The sequence below is a fragment of the Acomys russatus genome, chromosome 7, assembly GCF_903995435.1.
Source record: "Acomys russatus chromosome 7, mAcoRus1.1, whole genome shotgun sequence".
Taxonomy (NCBI): domain Eukaryota; kingdom Metazoa; phylum Chordata; class Mammalia; order Rodentia; family Muridae; genus Acomys; species Acomys russatus.
In genome coordinates this window covers 30,753,530-30,776,555 of record NC_067143.1, presented here as the reverse complement: position 1 = coordinate 30,776,555, position 23,026 = coordinate 30,753,530, and the positions used below count along the sequence as shown (strand labels likewise).

Genomic DNA, 23,026 nt, shown 5'->3' with positions numbered 1-23,026 from the left:
GCTACAACTTAGATGTATTATTTTATTATAATAGTCATTAAGCTGTTAAATTTTTCCTTAAAAGAAAGTATGCTTATATTAATTAGTAGCTGAATAACACAAGATTAGAGGGACTCTCATTAACACATGAAAAAAACTAGTAACCTCACCACGTGGTAGGTGCTTCGTTGGTTACAGCACTGGTCTAATATATACAAGGCCCTTCACTCAATCCCCAGCACTGAGAAGGAAAAGAAAAACAACTAACCCCAAACAGATTTAAAGATATGAAAGTTCATTGTTTCTGTAGAAAAATTAGTGATATCTACACTATCATTTTCAGTTTTATCTTTTTTAAACAAATGGGAAACGTCATCCAATAGTCAGGAAACAGAGTAGGTTGATATTCATTACTGTGCATTAGAGTGGACACTTTCTCATTACCTCTGCCTGTACTGACAAAGTCACAGTGTTCTGCAGCAGCCTTATTTAAAAGTTAGCTAACAACCACTAACTAGAAAGATGACATGGTAATATGCCTGGCCACTAAAGCACTTGCAAACACCCGTTAAAGGGAACTATACCACAATCTGCAGAGTTATGAATTTGCAGTTTTTGGAGTTTTCCATTGCTGGAGACAGAACAGCCCCTAAAGATCAAATCTTGAAGTCAAGTCTGAAAGAGGAACCAAGCCAATTGCAAAAGAGTGTTGTCACTTTGACTAAGGAGAAGAGCAGAGGCAAGAGGTAAACTGATTCTTTAATGGTGATGACTGACCTGACTCTAACACAGGTACCTTTTTTCCTGTCCCATCTCATCACCTGCCTCTTACCTAACTATAGTGCTTTGAGGTAAATAGAAAAGGAAAAAGAAACTACTTGGTAATAGATTTTGCTGAAAAATAAGTATATAGTGACAGGTGACATGTGTGGGAGGTCAGACCACATGCAGCCCTGCCTGTGTATTATCTAGCCTTGCTACTTCAAGCACTTTATTGTCCTTTAGTTTGTGGAGTACGGAAGTTGGAGTGAGATTTTGTTTTACGGGTTAAGTTTCAGTTTCTAAGTTTGATCCCACACTATCTTCTTCGCTGTCTGTATGACCCCCCCTCAGCAATCTCACTGTTGCTGCCACCATGTGGATTTAAAAGTCATGCAACTGGAGAGGTGGAGAAAAGAGAATCTCTACTAACTTGATGGTTTTAGTATTGTGTGTGTGTGTGTGTGTGTTTAAGATTCCATTTTAAAAGCAAAACAAACCCAGAAACTTTCTGAATTCATCCAAACCAGACCACTACATTTTCAAGGTCAAGACTGAGTATTACAGACCACTAAGCAGAGAAGCCATTCAATAATATGTGACTAGTTTCCCCAACGGAATTTTCTTTTGTTGACAGAAGCTACTGTCCAAGCAAACAAGCTAAACAAAATATGCAGGTTCTGCTGTTGCCAGTATGTGGAATACAGTATGTATCCAATTTTCCTGACCTCTTGTATATTTTTTTTAGATCTAAGCCAAGAATGAAGGCAACATTTAAACACATAATTGGTCTAGAAATGATTTTTGGAGGGTGGATGTGTTGAGACCGGGTTTCTCTGTATAGCCTTGGCTTTGTAGACCAGGCTGGCCTTGAACTCAGAGATCTGTCTGCCTCTGCCTCTCAAGTGCCCGGCTGGGCTAGAAATGACTTCCTAGACTGTATGTCCATTCTGCATTTGAGAGGAAAGGTGGTGAAAAAGCAGACTTTGGTGTAAGATTTTTGTGGGGGAAAAATCTGAAAAGTAATGACGAAACTTGTATGTGGAAAAGGAGACTTTATTTACAAAACCTGGGGTGATGGCTCAGATAGTAAATGCACCCCAAAGGTCCTTGTGCTTGTTCCCTGCGCTATAACACATTGTATAGATGGTGGAATACAGAGCAAGTGGGGACCTACTGGAAAGAACTTATTGGGGTATGTGCCCTTGAAAGGGGTTATGGCGCCCCAGCCCCTTACTCTCTCCTTGCTTCCCCTCCAGCAGAAGCTTTTACCACGGGCACTTTATTGTCACAGGCCTAAAGCAACAGTGGTAGGTGAACACAGGCTGAAACTTCTGAAGTCAAAGTAAGCCCTTGCTCCTTAAAGAGCTGATTACATCAGGTAATCTGTCTGCCATACAGACAGCTAATATGTTTAGTAAAATTTCTAACAGTTCACATAAGTAAGTGTCTGAAAAGCTTAGTTAGACAAAAGAGAACACATCTTTTAATTGAAAAAAAATTTTTTGAACAAATCTTCCCTTTTCCCTAAATCCTCCCAGATCTCCCCACTTCTCTACCTTTTTCTCCCTCTCTCTTAACAACAACCATCACCAATCCCTCCAAATCTGCCAAAACCCCAGGAAACCCTTCAAAAACACAAAAGCCAAAATCAAAGCAAGTAAGTAAAAGAACAGTAAGACAAAGATTCCAAAACAAAGCAAAATGAAAGAAAAATACCATGAGTTCATTTTGTGTTGGCCAACTGCTCCTGGGCACAGGGACTACCCCAAAGTATGGTAGCTAAAAGAGGATACATTTTTTTTTTAATTGAAAAATAAAATCATTCATATTACATTTCAATTGCTGTCCCATCCTGTGCATCCTCCCATTCCTCCCTCCCTCCGCTTTCACCCCATTCCCCTTCCCTATGACTGTGACTGATGGGGACCTCCTCCCCTTGAATATGATGCTAGGGTATCAAGTTTCTTCTTGGTAGTCTGCTATCCTTCCTCCGAGTGATATCGGGCCTCCCCATCAAGGGGACATGGCCAAATAAGGGGCACCAGAGTTCGTGTGAAAGTCAGTCTCCATCTCCACTTAACTGTGGAGAATATTCTGTCCCTTGGCTAGGTCTAGGTAGGGGTTTGATGATGACTGCACATATTGCCCTTGGTTGGTGCCATAGATCGAGCAGAACCCCTGGGCCCAGATTTGCCCATCATAGTGTTTTTCTTGTAGGTTTCTAGGACCCTCTAGATCCATCTACTTCCCTGTCTCCTATATTTCTCCCACCTTAGGGTGTCCTCAGCACTATCCCATTTTCCTGCTAAGTAAAGACTTTCATGAGACAAACCCCTTGGGCTAGTGTCCAGCTATAAGTGAGTATACACTATTTGAGTCTCTCTGCTTCTGGGTTAGCTCACTCATTATGATCACTTCTAGTTCAATCCATTTGTCCACAAATTTCGGGAATTCCTTGTTTTTAATAGCTGAGTAGTATTCCATAGTGTAAATGTACCACAGTTTCTTTATCCATTCTCCTACTGAGGGACATTTAGGGTGTTTCCATGTTCTAGTTATTATGAATAAGGCTGCTATGAACATGGTAGAGCAAATGTTCTTGTTGTGTGGTAGAACGTCTTCTGGGTATATTCCAAGGAGTGGAATAGCTGGATCTTGAGGAAGCCCTATTCCCAGTTTCCTGAGATAGCGCCATATAGCTTTCCAAAGTGGCTGCACTATACTGCATTCCCACAAGCAATGAAGGAGTGTTAAAAGGATACATTTTTATAAGAATGCTATTGAGTTCAATATAAATGTATACACAGATCTTTTTCTGTGCACACATTTATATGTACAATGTACAGAAGATATATTTCAGGATTCTTTTCAAGAGGTCCCTTAACTGACTATATCTTCATATGCTTATTTCTTTGTATATGCAGATAGATGGCTACAGGTAAGTATAAAGACTGCAGGGGAGGCGAGGGGACAGTGTTTCCCTCACTTGTTTGAAAGGAAAATAGCTTTGGTTTACAATTAGTAATCAATATAAAAGAGTTAACTTCTTTCTAAGACATTACAAAAGTACTAAAAATACATAAATCAAAATATTGAGAATATAGATGGGGTTATTATAGATTTATTTAATTGTATATTTTATAGAATTCTGTAATGAGCAAACAACTACAATTGGATTTCTAAAACTGAAGTTGAATATCTTTGCCAGCCATCCTGTAGGTGTTGGGAATTGAGGCCAGGTCCTCTGGACAGTGCTGAGCCATCTCTCTAGCCTCAGGTTTAAGCATCTTAATTTAACTGCTAAAGCATTAAAGAGGATCTATAACAAACCCTCCTAAGTAGAAATAGATCTAAGTAAGCCTTCAAAGTTCTTGTAATTTTTCTGAAGCATAGTTTTCTTCCCTCTATACTTATTTTACACACACACACACACACACACACACATACACACACAGCCTTCTACTGGATTTTTAACCTGATTTAATAATTTCTGTATATGGTTCAGTGTGTAGGGTGAGGTGAGAGACTGGGCTGTGAACCTCTTTTCCACATTGAATAGGCATTCCCTAAGGAAGGGAGATAAGACCTATAGCAGCAGGGCTTTTGAAAGGATTCAGCAAACTGATGCACGGGCAACTTCTGGCATGTAGTAAAACTGGCAGCACTTCTGGCTGCTGCTTGCACTGGACTCAAAGTAGTTCTGAAGTTATTCCCATTGATACCCAGGAGTTGCTCAGGTGCACACGCTTTCTTCCCGGTGACTGACTGAGGTGGCTATGCAGGGAATGCCCAAAGATACTTACTTTGCTCTTCTTGCTGCTGGACATTTTATTCCTGATGTAGCTGAAGGTGCGGCTAACCTTTGTGCCACTCTTCACTTCAAAATCCTTTTTTGAGGGGCTGGGTGGCAGGAAATTGTAGTTTTCTTCTGTTATACTGAATGAAACAAAAAGACGTTTCTCAGGATTAGAAAAGTTAAATAGTGGGCTGAGTAAGAAGCAGGCTACTTAATATTCTCATATATTACGTAAACAAATCTGGAACTAAATATAAACAATAGCACTGGGTATACTGACTTCTTTGATTGAAAGGACATCCGTAGATGTATGGCAGGGAACATGCTGAGAAAGGTGGCAAAACAGAATCTTAGGACAAACCCATTAAGAGCAGAGGACACACATCTTTTCTATTCTTTAGGCCTACCAACGAATTGCTCCCATCCAGAAAGTTATGTATAACTTTGGGGTAAAGAATAAGCACATTCTAGACAAAATGTAGACAGATTCATTCCAGGGATCTCTAGAGATCCAAAATTACAGGTCTATTTGTTCAAGAAATCTGCATGAAATTTAAGTTCATCTAATCTGGATGTGTTTTGATTTTTAGGAAATTTATAATAGTGGATTTCCTTAAAGTATACTGGGACCTAAATAAATAATATATTATAAGGACAAAGAACTCATCTATGCAATTTGCTTGGGTATTTTACAGCAGTCATTTTACAACATATTTGTTAAGCAGAACCATAAAAGGACCTTCAACAGCTTTCTTGATATATGTGATGGTCAGAAACAAAGACGTCCATTCTTAAAGAGAAATGGCATAAAAACCACTGCTCTAGAGAAAGAAAGATTAAAGATATGAAAGCAGCATAAAGAGAAATACTCACTGGAAATGCTCCAGGTCATAATCACAACTGAAATCTTTATGAGAAGGAGGGCAACTTAAAATAATTAGAAATCCAGTGACACCAAATTGTTGGGGTAATCTTTCTGTACACTGTGGGAAGGGTGTCTTTGTATATTCAATTGTTAATTTTGTACCACCAGACAGCTGAGTACTGTGCAGACTTTGATTTTGTTATTCAGCACCTGCAGCATATTTTGCAAAGATACACTTCCCTAACCTTATGATTGGGGTAGGAGACCATCAAGGCTGGTGGATCTGGACCCAGGGGGACTGCACAAATCATTGTTCCAACCAAGGACAATGCATGCAGTAAACCTAGACCCCCTGTTCAGATGTAGCCAATGGGAAGCTCATTCTCCACAGTTGTAGGGAGAGCAGGAACTGCTTCTGACATGAACTCTGGTGCCCCCAATCTGATCACTTCCCCTTGGTGCAGAGGCCTGGTGGAACTCACAGGAAGGGGAAGCAGGCTATCCAGATGAAACCTGATAGCTATGATCTCATGTGGTAGGGGAAGAGGTCCCCTTCTGTCAGAGGTCTAGAGGAGGGGAATAGGGAAGAGGGAGGGTGAGCTCGGGAAGATATAAGTGAGGGGTAACAATTGAGAGGTAATCTCAATTTGAAAAAAAAAATATATATATATATATATATAGAGAGAGAGAGAGTGCAAGAAGGAGCAAGACAGTGAGAGTGACAGAGAGAAAGAGAGAGAGAGAGAGAGAGAGAGAGAGAGAGAGAGAGAGAGAGAGAGAGCTGAATGACCTATAGCAAAGGCAAGAAGGAATGTGGGACTTCTGGAAGAGATAGGACCTCTGGGAAGGAATTTGAGACGTGAAGAGCCACTATCGAGACCTAGAGGATGAAATAGGTGCCAGGACTGAGGAAAGGTAACAAGTCACATGGCAGAACACAGATTAATTGTAAAGGGGTTAATTTAAGCTAAGAGCTAGTTAGGAACAAGCCAACTAGCTAAGGCCAAGCTTTTGTAATTAATTAAAGTCTCTATGTCATTATTCGGGAGATGGTGCTCCAAAGAAAATGCTGTCTAGTAATTGACATGACCATAATTTGATCAACTAACAGTTAGCTTGTATTGCTTAATTATCCTAAACAGTCTGCAATACCACTTTCAAGGTATTGGAAGTAGACTGTGTATTATAATTGAGTTGGATGGACACAATATCTCATATTAGTGTAGAAATATATATAATGTGTATGGAGAATAATCTTAAATTTGAATTCTATACCAACATATCAAAATGAGAATATATATCCTAGGTTTAACAGATACATATGATTCTATAGATATATAAGGTAAAATAGCTGATAAGGTCTTCAAAAGCCTCAGAGACCTACAGAATATGGAATTTAAAGATGCTTTTTAAAATTATTTTAAAGATTCTTTGACAACAAGACAGGTTAACTTCTGGCAATACCTAGCCTATCTCAAAGAAGATGATAAGATTCAAAGAACCTCCTTATGGAGATGGCTTCAAATGTGGTGGTAAACCAGCCACTGGGCAAAATGTCCTTCCTTCTACCATAGACAGAATTCTGCTTAAAAATGGCCAAACTTGGATGCAGATAGAGTCGATGTCCAAACTCTGCCAAGATACTTGGTAAGCAAGGCCTCAATAGTTCCTGCCTCGCAAATACGTCTGTCAGATATATTAGGCCAGAAGGCTGAAGATAATGCTCCAACATTATAGAGTTTTGGGTGACTGTTCAGGCAGTAAATTGTCATTTATTCATTTTGGAAGCTGCTAATCTGTACTTCCAGTTCACTCAGGTAAATTAAGTTATATTCCTTCTCAAGTCTCTGATGGGGTTGAAGACACATAGTTTAGTTTTATAATTAAGCTTAGTTGTTTAGGAGGTAAGATGTTTTTAGGTCTAGATAGATGTTTTAAGTTAATATTGATGAGATATGATAGATATTGATTTTCATTCAGAATTTTAGACTCACCAAGGTAGGAAAGATTTTTTTCAAGTTTGCTAAATACAAATATCCAAATCATTATGAATATTAACATTTATATAATTTCTAATTGTTTCACGGTTTTTCCTGCCATATGTAGTTTTTCTTTTATGTGTAATAATATAAGTGGATATGTAAAAAATAAATATAATAAAAATTTTAAAAAAGAAAGTGCTGTCTAAATCACAATGTTTAATTTCATAAACACGGAGAATTATAAATGATGAATCAATGGGGATTTTGTGTATGCTGTCAAGTAAAAAAAATTCAAGTTGGAATGAAACTCAATGCTAGAACACTTAATTAGCATACACAAGTCCCTGGGCTGTTCCTTAGTATTAAGGGGGAAAAAAAAAAAAGATGGGGAGGAAGAAAAAGAAAATCTCAGTTCTGCATGGACAGATATATATATACTACAGTTTTTCTTTTTGGAACAAGGATGGAACCCAGAGCCTCATGCATGTTAAGCATGACCACTTACCACTTAACTATACCACCTACCATAAGCTTTAAAGGTTAAAATAGCTAAGAAGATAAAAGAACTGCACACTATGAAGCAAAGTATTAAGTTTATTCAAAATTTGGAACTCTGTACAGCTAAGTATATAGAAATGTATAAAGCTAAATATAAGTATACTTTATAGAAATAAAAGCAAACAGCCATCTTTATCATAAAGAAAATAAGAGTATAAAGTGATTGAGTGTGTTTTAAAAGAAAGATAAAGCATTCATCATAAAACACTTTCTAATTATTTCACACTTGAAATTCATGGAAGTCAGAACTTGGGTGAGCTCAAAGAACTTAGAATATTAAATTACACATGGTAAGATTCCTTTTATTGTCTTCATTTCATTTTGGGAAAAGGAGCTGGAAATTAAATGCATCATACCTCTCGGTCAGGTTAGCACTGGTACTGTGGAAGTGCCTTGAATCTGGAAAACAAAAACCATACAGGTAAGTTTAGCACACAAAGATCTTGTCCTGATGGTAGATGTGTGACCTAAAAGTTCATAGGTAAGAAGCACAAAGTCTCTGAAAGTCAGTGCATGGCGCCTCTTCCTTACAAAGTTTAGGAGGAGAAATTAAACTGGGAACCTTGAAATTAGAGTGGAGAAAGGAAGAAAGTAAATTTAATCCACGATCTGATAACTGACAACATTAGCTTTTATGCTTAGGTACAGGTGAAGTACATTTTACCTTTGGATTTTAATGAATGCTTAGTTCCCAAGGGCCATCATTCTGAGATGCTTAGTCCCCAAGGGCCATCATTCTGAGATGTTATCAAAGAATATGAAAGAAGAAATAAATGTTCCAGGTTTTACTCCTGATCCCATTTATAAATATTTGCGCATTATCTGATATGTATCAGGAAAATATTATCTGATAGTCTCCTGACAATTCCTGAAAATGGATTAGTGACCAAGAAGGAACAGAGAACTGGCTGCACCTCTTGTATGGGAAAGACTTCTCCAGATCAGTTCCTTAAGTGGGAAATGAGAGGTGCCAAACTATTGCGTCTTTTTCAAGTTGTCAGTGATAAAATGAATGAGGCAGAGGCATTCTTCCTCCTCCCTTAACAGAAGTGGAACCACATTAGTAAAATTCCAAGGTTACGTGAAGTAGTAGGACAGCAAGGAGAAAAGGGGGACAATAGAATCATTTCTCTATGAAACATACTAATGTGAGTAAATAGATAAACGAATAAGAACTACTATTTAAACAAGAAAAATCTGAACTACTGTTGAGAATTTAGAAGTGAACAAAACCTCAAGTACAAAGGTGAGTGGTTTTTAGTTTTTAATGAGATCATTTATAGCTGATATCTAACTCCTACATAACTAATTATCATGTGGAGAAAACACACACACTTCATTCTTTGAGGTTGGTTTTGGGAGTCTCTGGAGTTATTATGAGTAAAACTTGAATCTGAGAGAGATTTGAAAATACTCCACAAATGAGATTACTGCCATTCTAAACTTGTTTAACCTCAAATCTGTTCTACATTTTAAATATAAAATTGTAACTTTTAGGACTAAAGTAAATTAAACAGCAAAGGAACTGTTCAGAATTTGTTTTCCCGTGCCTGACGACTTGGGATTTCTCTATTACTTTTACCAAAGAAGTATTTGTCTCCCAACTCTGCAGAATCTAGTTGTGACCTATAAGCATTTTAAGCATCTATAAAAATCTATTCACATTTTAGCCTATGATACTTTATTAAGCTTTAAAACAAGAGACTGGATTAAAACAATGGCTTTACAACTTTTCCTGCCAAGAAGCCTTCAGTGACACAAACACTGAATTTTCATCGAGCCGGCAGGACTGCACTGCACATTCATGCAACTCATTAAGCTACCACTCCAGTAAACTGTACAAAATAAAAGAGAAGTTCATATTGTAGAAAAATACCCAACAAAAAACTTGGCCAAGAAAAAAAACAAAACAAGACAAACAAACAAAGACTACTGGTTGATGTCTGTGGAACAAATAAAAACTAAATACATATGTGATTAGGTACCAAGAGAATCTATGGCAGCAATTCTAAGAGTTCCCAATGTTTTTATTGCTGATAAAGAATTTATTTCAGTTACTATGACTTCTTACATGTGGTTCTGGGAGGAAAAAGATTAATTTGCCACTACCACCAAAATTAGTGCCTCTGAAATTCCTGATGTGTAGAGACTTTAAGGGTATAAGATAACATGGGTCATCTCCATGACAAAACTACAAACAAGAAAATAAACCCGTCATTAACTCATTGACTATTATTGCAGATAAAATTTCAACCATATTTAAAAAAATTTTTTCCCCTTCTTTTTATTATGAAAACAAAACAAACACCCTAGAAGAAAAGTTCATGATTACCAGAAGACACCAGAGTACTTCCTACCGTTTTTGGCTGGCATTACAAAAAAACAAGCTAAACTACATACAATGGACTCATTTTCAGTAACTGACATTTATAAGAATATACTAGAAATGGCACTAAAATGTTTAAGAAAAGTTACGGTAAACTTGCATGCACATCATACAGAAAAGAAGTATTTCCATATTTTTATTTTAAGATATAAAACAACATGCAGACTTACTCTACTATTTACCTAGGGGTTTTGGGCTGCAACCACTGAATAGACAACAACAAAACGTGTTCTATGGAACAAACAAGAGTCTCATGGAGTATAGATGGCCTTATACATTATTATGGCTTCCTAATTAATAAATCTTGGAAGTATAGCACATTAAATACTGCTTAAGGAAGCTCCTTATAGCATTTGAATACTCCCTCCTCATTAATCTCACTGACATTTTCAGACTGAATGAATGGTTTGAGAAATGTTAGACAATGGACTCAAGACATTGCTTCTATCGTTTTAAGATTCTAGTGCGACCAGTAATGTTCTGGGAGTACAATTTCTTCCAGTAATAAGGATGTTTTATTGAGGTTTTGGTTTCTTGCCATAATCTGTCTATTCCCTATACTATCAATATTTTGGATCAGAGATTTAAGAATTTCTGAACACTCAAAGGTGATGCCAATTTTTGCACCTTTCTGCCTACTACAAGAGATACAATGTAAATATGTCATTGTTTCTTTGCCAAGTACCTTTTTTAATAGTGAAAAATACACTGAATACTAATAAGGCTATCATTTAAAACTAAACAGTATCTCTGTGCCAAAGACACTTTCTTTTAAAAGACAATGTGAAATGGTAGCCACAGTAAGTTTTACATGTTGCTGCAACTTCCGATCGGCAAGTGGAAGGAAAATGATATGGACATAAGTGTTAGATACTCATATTAGTTCTAACAACAATTCACTACTTCCTAATAGAAAGTTTCCCCACAAAACTGTATCATAGCTGTCCTCTGAAAGACTCTACCCAGCACGGGATCGAAGCAGAAGCTGAGTCTCACAGCCAAACACTGGACAGAGCGCAGGGAGTCCTATGGGTGAGGGGTAGAGGGGATAGGAGGACCCAGAGGGGACAAGAGCTCCATAAGGAGGCCAAAAGAGCCAACAAATCTGGGCCCAAGGGGGCCATTGGAGATTGATGCACCAAACAAAGACCATGCATGGAGAGGACCTAAGCCTGCCTACGCAGATGCAGCCAACAGGCAGCTTGGTCTCCATATGGGTCCCCTATTAAGGGGAGCAGGGGCTGTCCTTGCCATGGCCTCTGTTGCCTGTACTTTGATCACTTCCCCCTGGTAGGGTGCCTTTTCATGCCACAGAGGAAGAGGATGCAGGCAGTCCTGATGAGACTTGATAGGCTGGGGTCAGTTGGTAGGGGCTAGGAGGACTAGGGAAGGGGAATTGGGGGGGGGGGACTGGGAGGAAACGAGGAGGGAGGAGGCTACAATTGGGATGTAAAGTGAATGAATTTTTTAAAAATAAATTTAAATTAAAAAAAAATTTTCTAAAAGTTTCAGAATATCCTAGAAGCCCTGGTCTTCTAATAAAAAAGGACTCACGGTACTTCAAGTTTACTAAATCTGATTTCTCAAAACATTCTATACTAGTGTTACAAAGAACTTACTAATTTGAACCTGTAACTCATCGAGAGGAATGCAGCATAAATTGCATTTGGAAGAACAAACCTAAGGAAAATACTTAACTCCCAATTCCTAATCTATGGGATCTAATCTCACAGTTTTTGTATTTCAATTATATAAAAAGACTGGAAGAGAAACTTTTAGATATCATTGATAGATAGCCAGGTTATCTGTCCCAGAAGACAGAGAAAAATGGATAATAGAAATTAAAATGGAAGTAGTCAAAGGAAAAGTCATATTACAGAGGGCCAAGTGGGATGAGAACACATGCCCTAGGCCTGAGGTGAGCTCTGGAAGGATTCCTGTGCTGGCACTGGGAGGCTACTGGAACAATCAGTGTTAGGAGGTAACAACAGCAAAAAACTGGTCTCACCAAAATCAATCTGCAAAGGCATGCAGTCAAGTGCCTGACAGAAGATAGTATTATAAGGGAACAGGAAACAAAAGGCCTCAGACAATTTAATTCTTTTACTAACAAGTCTATAACATTTTTGTTTTGTTTTGTTTTGTTTTGAGACAGGGTCTCTCTGTGTAGCCTAGCTGTCCTGGATTCACTTTGTAGACCAGGCTGGCCTTGAACTCAGACATCTGCCTGCCTCTGCCTCCTGAGTACTGGGATTTAAAGACAGGAGCCAAAGCCTACTCCATTTTAAAAGCTAGCCAGACTCTGAAGAAGAGCCACTAGACACCAGATTAGCTACTTACTATGCAACACTTCCTCCTCATCACTGGAATAAGAAGAGCCAAAAGAAAAGAGTTCTAGATTTAAGGATGAGTGGAGAAACAATGACGGAAAAGGAGATCCACCCGGCTGGCTTCGTGTGCTAAGGTGCAGAGAAGTAGGTTAAGAGACAGATGTTAGAGTATGCAAAGGTTATGCTAGGAGAAAGAAAAAGGTACCTCCAACTTTCATGGAAACAGAATAATGTTAATGGCCTTTGGGATCCCAGGAAAGGTTATCAAAATTAACAATTTCTTTATCCTTCCTTCCTTCCCTTCTATTTTTCAAGACAGAGTTTCTCTGTGTAGCCCTGGCTGTCCTGGAACTAACTCTGCAGACCAGGCTGGCCTCGAACTCACAGAGGTCTACCTAACTCTGTCTCCTGAGTGCTGGAATTAAAGGATGTACCACCACTGCCTAGCTAACAATGTATTTATTTACATATTCGCTTATGAGAATGAAAAGTTATAATATAGTTTAACAATCATTTAAAATATGTGCTTGCTAGATTTGAAGATAAGCAAACTGTTTTTAGTGGTTGTAATTCATACCTTGAGTTTCCCTTCTTTAAGGAGGACAGAAAGCATCCAAGGTGATGTTGTTCAAGGTTCAGTGTTTACTGCTTTTCTCACTTATCCAAATTCCCTACCTCACTTCCACCTCTTCACAGGGCATGCACATAACTACATAATGCACTGGGGCCTCCTTTCTCTATAATCTTTAAGGCAGAACTATCCTTTCAGGGTCAGACTCACTCTCCTCGTCGCTCACCTGTGTGTAGGTGGACACTCCTTAGGCGGCTGAAACTCAATGAACATAGAACAGAACACATCTCCTGCCACCTTGCTCTTCCTCTATCCTTCACCAGGCAAGTGGTATGTAACATCTACTTAATGACTCAGAGTGCAGAACCCGGTACCATCTTTGGATCCTCACAGCACACCTCGTTCGGGCTTCTCTCCTGAAGTCATTACCCTGAACCAGCTGCAATGCAAACCCTGCAAAAGCCTTCTATTAACCTGAAAGATTTTTCTTCCAAACTTCATTTCCATTGTGGTTGGTCTGAAACATTTTAATCCACATGATTCTACTGCCTTCAGGAAGAAACCCTAAATCCTCAGTCTAGATTTCCATATGCCAATTTCTAGTTTCTTTTGGTCTATCTAAATTTTCTTCAATTCACGAGGTCTGATACACTTCCAGAACACTGGATGTTTATTTTGGTTGCTTCGTTTACTATTTTCTATTAGATTCAACTTGTTCTCTTATCTGGAAATTGTAAATATAATAATAATAAAAAAAAGAAATTATCAGTTAAGTACATTATTTTTCCACCATTGTCTAGTTTGGTATACAGTGAAGAGTTGGTACCCAAATATGGACTGGAATTCTCCTTTATCATTTGGGAATCTTAAGCCCCTAAATAAAACTAGAGAAAATGTCCTGTAGCTAATATGAAAGCTACACCAACAACATCAGATTATAAGGTTGAACTGCTGCCTATGGGATAAAATGAAGTTTTTAGTTGCTCACCCCATGTAGTTGCTTGCCCAGGCTAGATCAGTGTTCTGTTTTGTAAAAGTAAACTGCCTTGCGGAGTTACTTTTGTTTTATCTGCCTGTGTGACATCAGGAATATTCTTTCTAATAATTTGGGGTTCTTTCCCAACATGATAGACCAATGTTCTTGTTTTTAAAATGTTAAATTACAGTGGGGGGGGGTCATTGTGGTCTACAGGGCTCTGTGCTCATTGTATGTCAGGAAGTACACTAATGACTTTACATTAAAGCCACAGCACATTATCTTTATTTAACAGCTGAAGTGACTGAAAGTAGGAAAGACTCTCTATAACAGTCATCCAGTCATGTGGGCTTACATAAAGCATCAGTTAAACTATCTTAAGAAAAACTGACTGTAAATTGAGTGTGATGGTGTGTGCATTTAACCCCAGAACTTGGGAGGTGGAGGGGTTCCTGCATGTTCAACAGGAACTGAGCTCTACTGCTGAGCCGCAGGTCCAAGTGCCCTTAAAAACTGTATGTGTGTGTATTTACGTTTAGGTGTGTACACACAGGAAACCTGAAGAGAGAGTGATGGCCTCCTTGAACCTGGAGTTCATGTTTCTTAGCCAGGCTAAAAGGCAGCAAGCTCTAGTGGTCGTCTTGCTTCCCCTCCCTAGAGCATGCCAGGGTCACAAAAAAGCTTGTTATGTAGGCACAGGGATCCAAATGCAGGTGATCATGATTACACAGCAAGACAATCATCCTTCATGTTATCCCTCCACTGTGAAAATTTGTAAGATTAAACATGCATCTAGCCAAGATATAAGGCAGGACAACTCATTAGTGAAGGACAGCTACGAAGTACATTTTAGAAGGACACTGAGGAAATAGCAGACACCAGGAGCCTGTGCTTAGCTTCCAGAGTAGTCGGCCTTGTAGTGAAGAGCATGTGCATTACCCCTTTCAGATTTACCTCTGCATCACAATCTCACACTGCAATCACTCACTGAAAATCAATTTTTAAAAAGATTTATTTATTTATTATATATATAGTGCTCTGCCTGCATGGACACCCGCAGGCCAGAAGAGGGCACCAGATCTCATTATAGATGGTTGTGAGCCACCATGTGGTTGCTGGGAATTGAACTCAGGACTTCTGGGAGAGCAGCTCTTAACCTCTGATCCATCTCTCCAATCCTGAAAATCAATTTTAAAACCGGTCTCTTGAACTAGGCTCTGTGGTTAAGAGCAATGGCTGTTCCTTCATAAGACCTAGGTTTGACTCCCAGCACCCACATGGCAACTCAGAGGCCATCTGTGACTTTGGTTGCAGGGGTGCTATTGCCCTCTTCTAGACTCTGTGGACACAACATCCAAGTGGTGTACAGACATAGATGAAGGTAAAACACCCATACACATAACGTAAAAAGAAACCTTAATAATTGGAAAAAAAAATCCTTAAGGAACAAGTTGGTGACATATAGTTTTATAATTAAAACGCTTTTAAGTTTTTATTCACAAACGCCTTGTATTTACAGATTTCACATGTCAATATACCCTTGACAGCCAACTGGCCTGCATCTGCACAATTTTAATAGTCACTTTCAGACTTCTCTTGTACTTGTTCAAGTAAAAAAAGTTCTTCAACTCTGTCTCCCAAGCTTGACATTTCTGAGTGCTCAGACTGATTTGTGTTCTGTTTAGTTTAGCATAGACAAGGTATTTCCAGGTTTAAGGAGCTTCTTGTGACATAAATATTCACTTCCACATCTGTTCTTGGATAGGATCTTGGACCCAGGAAAAGGTGAGATAAACTGAATTGTGTCTATATTGATCTAATGATCAATTTGGTTAGAATTAATTTCCTGATTCAGATAATTATTATAAGAAAGAGTATCGTTGTTTCTTAGAAACATATTCAATTATTTAGGAGTAAAGAAACCTACTCTTTGAAGGGAAGTGATAAAGAAAGAGAGCATTCTGGAAAATGTAAATTATAGTAACATTTGGGGATTTGGGGGAAGAATACACAAATTCTTCAGGCTATTTTTGCCACATATTTTCTTCCTATGTCTTTTTCAATGAGTCATTTGTACCCATTTTTCAAGTTTGAAATTATTTTAAAGACCTTTTTAAAAATGGTCTCATATTTATGTCCCACAATATAATGAATGTAATGTATCACAAAGATTTTTTCTATAGCAAGAGGAAGAGCTGAAAGCTCATCTCTACATCAGCACTTCTGTTTAGGCACAAAGACAGTCAAAAGAAGAAGTTTAAAAAAAAAAAAAAGATAAGTGGTTAGGATGTATTTATTTTTTTAAAAAGTAGTATACTCACTGTCCAATCCAGGATGACTGATTGTCATTAATGAGATGGATTTTGTCAATGGAGAAGAAATGGCTGATGTACAGTAATTAAATCCCTGTTGTTTAGACCTGTGACATGTCTACGAAATAAAAAAATGAAGAATAGGTTCTAAGTACATGTTCATACATTTAGGTATGTGCAGAATTTACACTGATCCAACCTAGTGAAGGAGACTTGGAAGCCAGTCGGCCTCTGCCACTTAACAGTCACTCAGCTCCTAAGAAGTTATTCCGCTTTTCCAGTGCCCCCTTTTCACCCCAACTGAAGTTGAGAATCACCATTCATCCCTCAGAGCATCTGACAATGCTGCCAACTGAGTAAGTGCTCAGCAGGTTTTCTGCTGGACACATAAGCTGGTAAGTAACTTCACTGGAGGTAACAGAGTACATAGAGCACTGCTCCTTTGAAAATCAAACCACCCTCACAGACATACAGTAGGCTACGTGGCTACCCTGATTATTAGGACTTGGAAGCTGAGATGTGAGTACTGGCAAAGTAGCAGTGCAAAATCTCTTTCACTTCCTCTTAGACTGGGTCTACATGAACACAGGGTAACTGCAACTTAGTAACCTAACTTCCTCTGCAGAGTTACTGGCAATTTAAATGCATAGCATTTTGAAAGCCATATAGCACAAGCAAAAGCAGAGGCTCCTTTTAACATTCCGGAAGGAATGACCGTCACTTCTGGTGATAAAGGACCCATGTGTCTTTCATTTTGAGACAGCTCATTCTAATTGTCTCACAAGATGAAATCTGCCTCTTTATGACTCACAGAAGTTGAAAGAGAGACACTGAATATCTACTTCTACCATGCACTCACTCACTCAGCTGGGCCAAAGACTTCTGATTATTTAGAGCTTGTTCCATGTGTAACCATGGAATCCGTGGCAAACAGTTGCTGTGTTTCAAATACAACTGTGAGGTCTGAAAAATGACCTCAGAGAACAGCAGAGGCTCTCAAGAGGAAGTTGGCTGTAGGCAGCTTGTCTAGATCTGAAAGATACATGCAGCACAACACCCACCCTAGGTTGCGCACAGGAGGAACTAAAGGTAAGATGAAAGTTCTAGGAAGACTACGCACGGCGTAGCACAGCACAGCACAGCACAGAATGCTGGTATTTATCTGGAGAGGATGACTTTATTGAGAAAGACTGAGTCAGAAAGACAGCAGTGGTAATTAATATCATCTACTACAAGAAAGGGTCATCTGTCAAATTTCTGGGAATATCAGTCTCAGAAAAGGTCATACAAACAACATTAAGAAAATTAAAATATTCTCACTAAAACCTGTCTACTTCTAAGTCATGGAAGGAAATAATGACACTAATAGTTACCAAGTCTGAGCTCACTCATGGGGGTTTGAGGCTCTCACAACTAACAGAGGGAACCAACAGACACTTCTTGAACAGTATGGTTGAGACAAACAACACGTTTTCTCTAGGAAATAACCTTGGGGCATGGATTTTCAAATTGCTAAATTTAATAATGGCACATAATAATACACTTTAAAACTCAATTTACAAGGAGTTGGTAAAAGAACAACAGAAACAGATAAAGGAAGCTGTATGTCCTAAATACCTTCCTAATCATAAAACAGTTGCTGTGATGAAACTGTGTAGATTAATGTATTCTTTTTTTAAGTAATGTTTTTTAATATTCATATTTTTTGTACAGTGTTTTGTCTGAATATATGTTTGCCATATTCATGCCTGATACTCCTGGAAGTCAGAAGAAGGCACTAGATCTTTGGAACTGAAGTTATGGATGTCTGTGAGCCACTATATGTGGGTGCTGGGAACCAAATGCCAGTCCTTTGCAAGAGAAATATTCTTTTTAAAAAAATTTTATTAATTTATTCAGATTACAACTCAGTTGTTAAGGAGACATATTCTTAACCACTGAGTCATCTCTCCAGACCAACTGATATCTTCTTAAATATTCATGTTTAGTGATAAATACGTGTTAATGCTAGACTAGAAGCTATTATTTAGTAAACAAGTAAGCACAGATGTAGCTTTATACTAATACTACCAAAAAGCATAAAACAATGAGATCACACTCTACTACCACCCCCATTAGCAGTCCATACCCATTTTAGTCTTACCTGCTGATCAAACATCCTATGGTGCTGTCTCTGGTCTGGCTCCAGATGTTCTTCGGAAAGTGACATCAAAGAGTCTCTCTGTTCTTCACCACTGAAAGGGTTTCTGAGCTCACTGGAGTTTGCAGAGCTCATTTCTAGAGATGAGGATGGTTTATTTCCAACACCAGCTCCTCCTGTCAAGCCTTCCAGACTGAAACTGAACACAGAGCACAAGAGTTCAGTCACTTGCTGTTCATTGGTCTCAGAATGGGAGGATACAAAATACCTCAAACTTACGTTTATTTCTGCATCTCCTACTCAAACTGTCTACAAGGATACAGAGCAGATGAATGCCACTCACCTTCCCCCCGGGTGATCTTGGATGCTAAGAGAGAACCCCAGACATGTTTATTTCCTTACCTCATTCAACATAACTAAATGTTGAACCACATACCGTCATTTTCTCAGCTGTTTTTCAATGTATTTTATGGGCAGACCATATATTTATCTCATCTTTTATATGTCTGTACTTTCATTGGTGTGATAAAATTAATCTTTCCAGAATCTGACTCTTCTAATACCACATGTCACATGTCAACAAGCATAAGAAGCTTTGAGAATGAAAAGTGAGTGATTAGTTGTGTGCTTACCATGCAGACTATCATTAAACTATACTCAATTATATTTTGGTTGATTCTAACAACTTTCGGGTATAGTTCTGCCCAAAAAACTCTGGCTTTGCTAGGGAGCAATATTATCGGTGCACACCTGTCCAGATGGTGGCTTAGTGAGAAGCAGCAGCAGCAGATAGGCACATAAAACACTGACGCATAAATGCTGAAAAAGTAAACAGTGTTCGCAATTTTAAAAGGGAGCTGTGAGGTACAGATTTTGTAGTTACTTCTGTAAGATGCTAAAGAGGAAGGCTGGCTATCTACCCTCTTCGGAGTTGCTAACTAGTACAGTGCTCACATGACTACACTGAAAGAACTTCTATGAAAGAAGAATGCAGTTGTGGCTCACCGTGGTCCCAGTTAGCAGCCAGCTGGAATTGTATTTGGATATTTATTGAAGCTATATAGTTACTTCTGGGAAAATTGTACAGTTAAATGCTACAACTAAGTTCATATATGCCAGCCCTGAAGGGCCAGTTTTTTCTTTGTAAGTTACTTAGAAACTGAAGCCATATGTCTCTATTTTCTCTAGCGGATAAACTATTAACAAATTTGTTGTTTTTATTTCAATATGACAATAGAAGTCATAATGAATTGCAACAAAATACCTCTGTAGAATTCATTTTTAAAAATATTTTATTTAGTTTTAATCTATGTGCATTGATGTGAAAGTGTCAGATCTTGGAGTTACAGACAGTTGTGAACTGCCATGTGGGTGCTGGGAATTGAACCCGGGTCCTTTGGAAGAGCAGGCAGTGCTCTTAACCACAGAGCCATCTCTCCAGCCCTTAGAACTCATTTTTTAACACCAGGAATAAGAAGAAAGTTTAGCTAAGAAATTTAATTTTCCACTGTGAATTATCTGAAAGGTCTGAGAAAATCTCATCTATGCTCACCACAAAACTTAATCCTGAAAACATTTTAATAATTAAATCTAGTTGCCTAACTCAAAGACAAATATGAAATGATAAGGCATCTAAATTCAGAATCTAAATGTAGAACTTGAAAGTATATTGAGTTGGAGAGATGGCTCAGAGGTTAAGAACATTGACTGCTCCTCAAGAGGTCTTGAGTTCAGTTCCCAGCAACCACATGGTGGCTCACAGCCATCAATAATGTGATCTGATGTCCTCTTCTGGCATGCAGTTGTACCTGCAGGCAAAGCACTGTATACATAATAAATAAACAAATAAATAAATCTTTTTAAAAAGATCCTGAAACTTAAGAAAGGAAGGAGAAGGAAGGAAGGAAGGAAGGAAGGAAGTATAAAAAAACTAGGACCTATTAGCTTCTTTGATTCATTGCTTTCTTAAGAATCCATTAATTTCTTAAGAATCTAGAAACTTCAAAAGACAGAAACAAAGACAAGGGCTCACAGCATAGACAGAGGTTTCATGCAGAAAACACAGCAATCTATTGCTACTTGAGGCAAACGATTCAGCAGTGGAATTCCGTTCCTAGGCTATATCCTGCAGTAGGACTGGTGGCGTTCGCAGCAAGGGCTGCGGCAGGATACTATGCTCACAGATATCACAGGCTGCCCGAGTGCATTCCAGCCACAGAAAAGCCAGCCCAAAGCCAGAAGTATTACTTTCTGGTTCCTGGTTTGGTGACTGGACATGTAATACTATACCTTCTGAAATTAAAGTCAGCTTTCAGGGCAGCCGAGTACTGCACACCAGAGGGACACCAGCTCATACTGGAGATGACATCAAAGGTAGAAACAAGAAATGGAAGGAGAAAAGAGGAAATAGGTTTGGGTTATTCAGTTTAAAAAGAAAGGACATAGAGGTAGACTTATGTAATCATTTAAATAATTAGGGATTTAACACTGAGAACTTAGAAAAACACTAGAAAAAGAACCACAGGAATTTAATGTTGTTCAGTTGATGTCCACTCACACACTGTTTTGGGAAAGGTCATGTGAGCTCTTTATGGGATAACGACTCCAACTGAAATTGAAGAATTTCTTCTATTAATGCCTTGGCAAAAAGTGCATCCCATTCATGGCTTCCTCTCCAGCCATTCTGAGAGAGGTGTTCCAATTTCACTGCTATGCCAAATGTCTCTCTGTAGTCATCCCTGCTCTCACATCCCTCAACTCAGGACAGTTGCTCCTGGGCCTGAATGGAAAGGAAACACTACAGACAGCTCAGAGGCCTCATTGAGACATGCGTATTTTTTCCCTTGTTTCCATTAGGGATCTAGATAAGCCAGGCAATTTTATAATCTTAAAAAAAATTATGAATCTTATACAATAGTCAACTTATATTTCTTCTTTAGATGCTATTGATTAGGCTTTTCTGCTTAAAATAAGGCAAATGTAATAAAGGTTATACCTTCCTTATAGTTTTATACTGCTAAGTAGACTTATTTTTCTTGGAGTTCTATACATTAAGATGTTAATTTTGTATTCATTTTCCCAAAGATTCAAAAAACATCCATTTGACTCTCTGCTTTGTTGTTTATCATACGTACTATAGCAGGGGAAGAAAACCTATGGTGGAAAGGTTAAACAAATATGGCAAGTAAAAAGTTAACCAATTTATATTAACAGGAATTTTGTGACTAGAACTATACCAGAGGGCCAGGATCTTTGATTATTTGCTTATTTGTTTAATTCCTTGAGACACACACTCAAGGTGTGGTACACTACTGTCACCTTAATTTTTGTTTTGTTTTTTTGGTTTTTCGAGACAGGGTTTCTCTGTGTAGCCTTGGCTGTCCTGGACTCACTTTGTAGAGCAGGCTGGCCTTGAACTCACAGCGATCCACCTGCCTCTGCTTCTGTCTCTAAAGTGCTGGGATTAAAGGCATGCACCACCACCACCCGGCTGAGGCCTTAAAATCTACGTGCTATGCTTTTGTCTTTAACAAAGACAACAGCTGTAGAATGCAGAACCACTCACTGGGCTAACCTCCAAGTTCTAACAACTTGGCTTGGTGGACAAGACTTGGAGCAGATGAGGAAAGGAGATGAGGAGATAATGGGATGCTATGATAGCTTCCTCTACTACTGTTCCATCCAAGTAGTATGAAAACTTTCAAATTTGATTAAGTAACAGTGTAAGGTTCACAAAAAGAAGGGGAGAAATACACAGTCTGAGGCATCTCTCATCTGGGACGGATCAGACTAACTCAAACTTACTCGTGTAAGTAAAAATAAAACGTAATTTACAAGCATTCATAAGGCACAGAAGTCTGTTCTTTGAAGTTATTAAAATTTTTTTTGTTTTGTTTTTTTTCAAGACAGGTTCTCTATGTAATAGTCCTAGCTATCCTGGACTCACTTTGTAGACCAGGCTGGCCTCAAACTCACAGAGATCCACCTGCCTCTGCCTCCTGAGTTCTGGGATCATAGGCATGTGCCACCATAGCCTAGTGAAGTTACTAATTTTTAAATTTCCAATTGTATTTCTTGTCTTCCCTTCTTCCCCTCTCTGTCTCCCTCTGAGAAAGGGTTGCTCTGTGTAGCCCTGGCTGTCTTGGAACTTGATCTGTAGACCAGGCTGGACTCAAACTCTTGATAGTCACCTGTTTCTGCCTCCCCAGGGCTGGGATCAAAAGTGTGCACCACCATACTCAGCTTTGATTTCTTATTAAAACTAGAAAACCATTAACTCAACATACATTGCCAAATCAACATTCTTAAAAATAAGGATAATCTCTTTGTAGAGTTTTAAAATATCTCCTTTACTCTGAGACTATGATAA

At 38.5% G+C, this 23,026-nt stretch overlaps 1 protein-coding gene across 2 annotated transcripts in view; it reads right to left on the bottom strand.

Moving 5' to 3' along the window:
- Akap13 (A-kinase anchoring protein 13) overlaps positions 1–23,026 on the bottom strand; it is a 283,527-nt gene that overhangs the window by 47,504 nt on the left and 212,997 nt on the right. For both annotated transcript variants that reach the window (XM_051148733.1, XM_051148734.1), the window contains 4 exons: positions 18,661–18,856; positions 16,527–16,635; positions 8,299–8,341; positions 4,545–4,677 (listed from right to left, as the gene is read on the bottom strand). In XM_051148733.1, the coding sequence (XP_051004690.1) occupies positions 4,545–4,677; positions 8,299–8,341; positions 16,527–16,635; positions 18,661–18,856 (481 nt within the window). The remainder of the gene's footprint in view (positions 1–4,544; positions 4,678–8,298; positions 8,342–16,526; positions 16,636–18,660; positions 18,857–23,026) is intronic.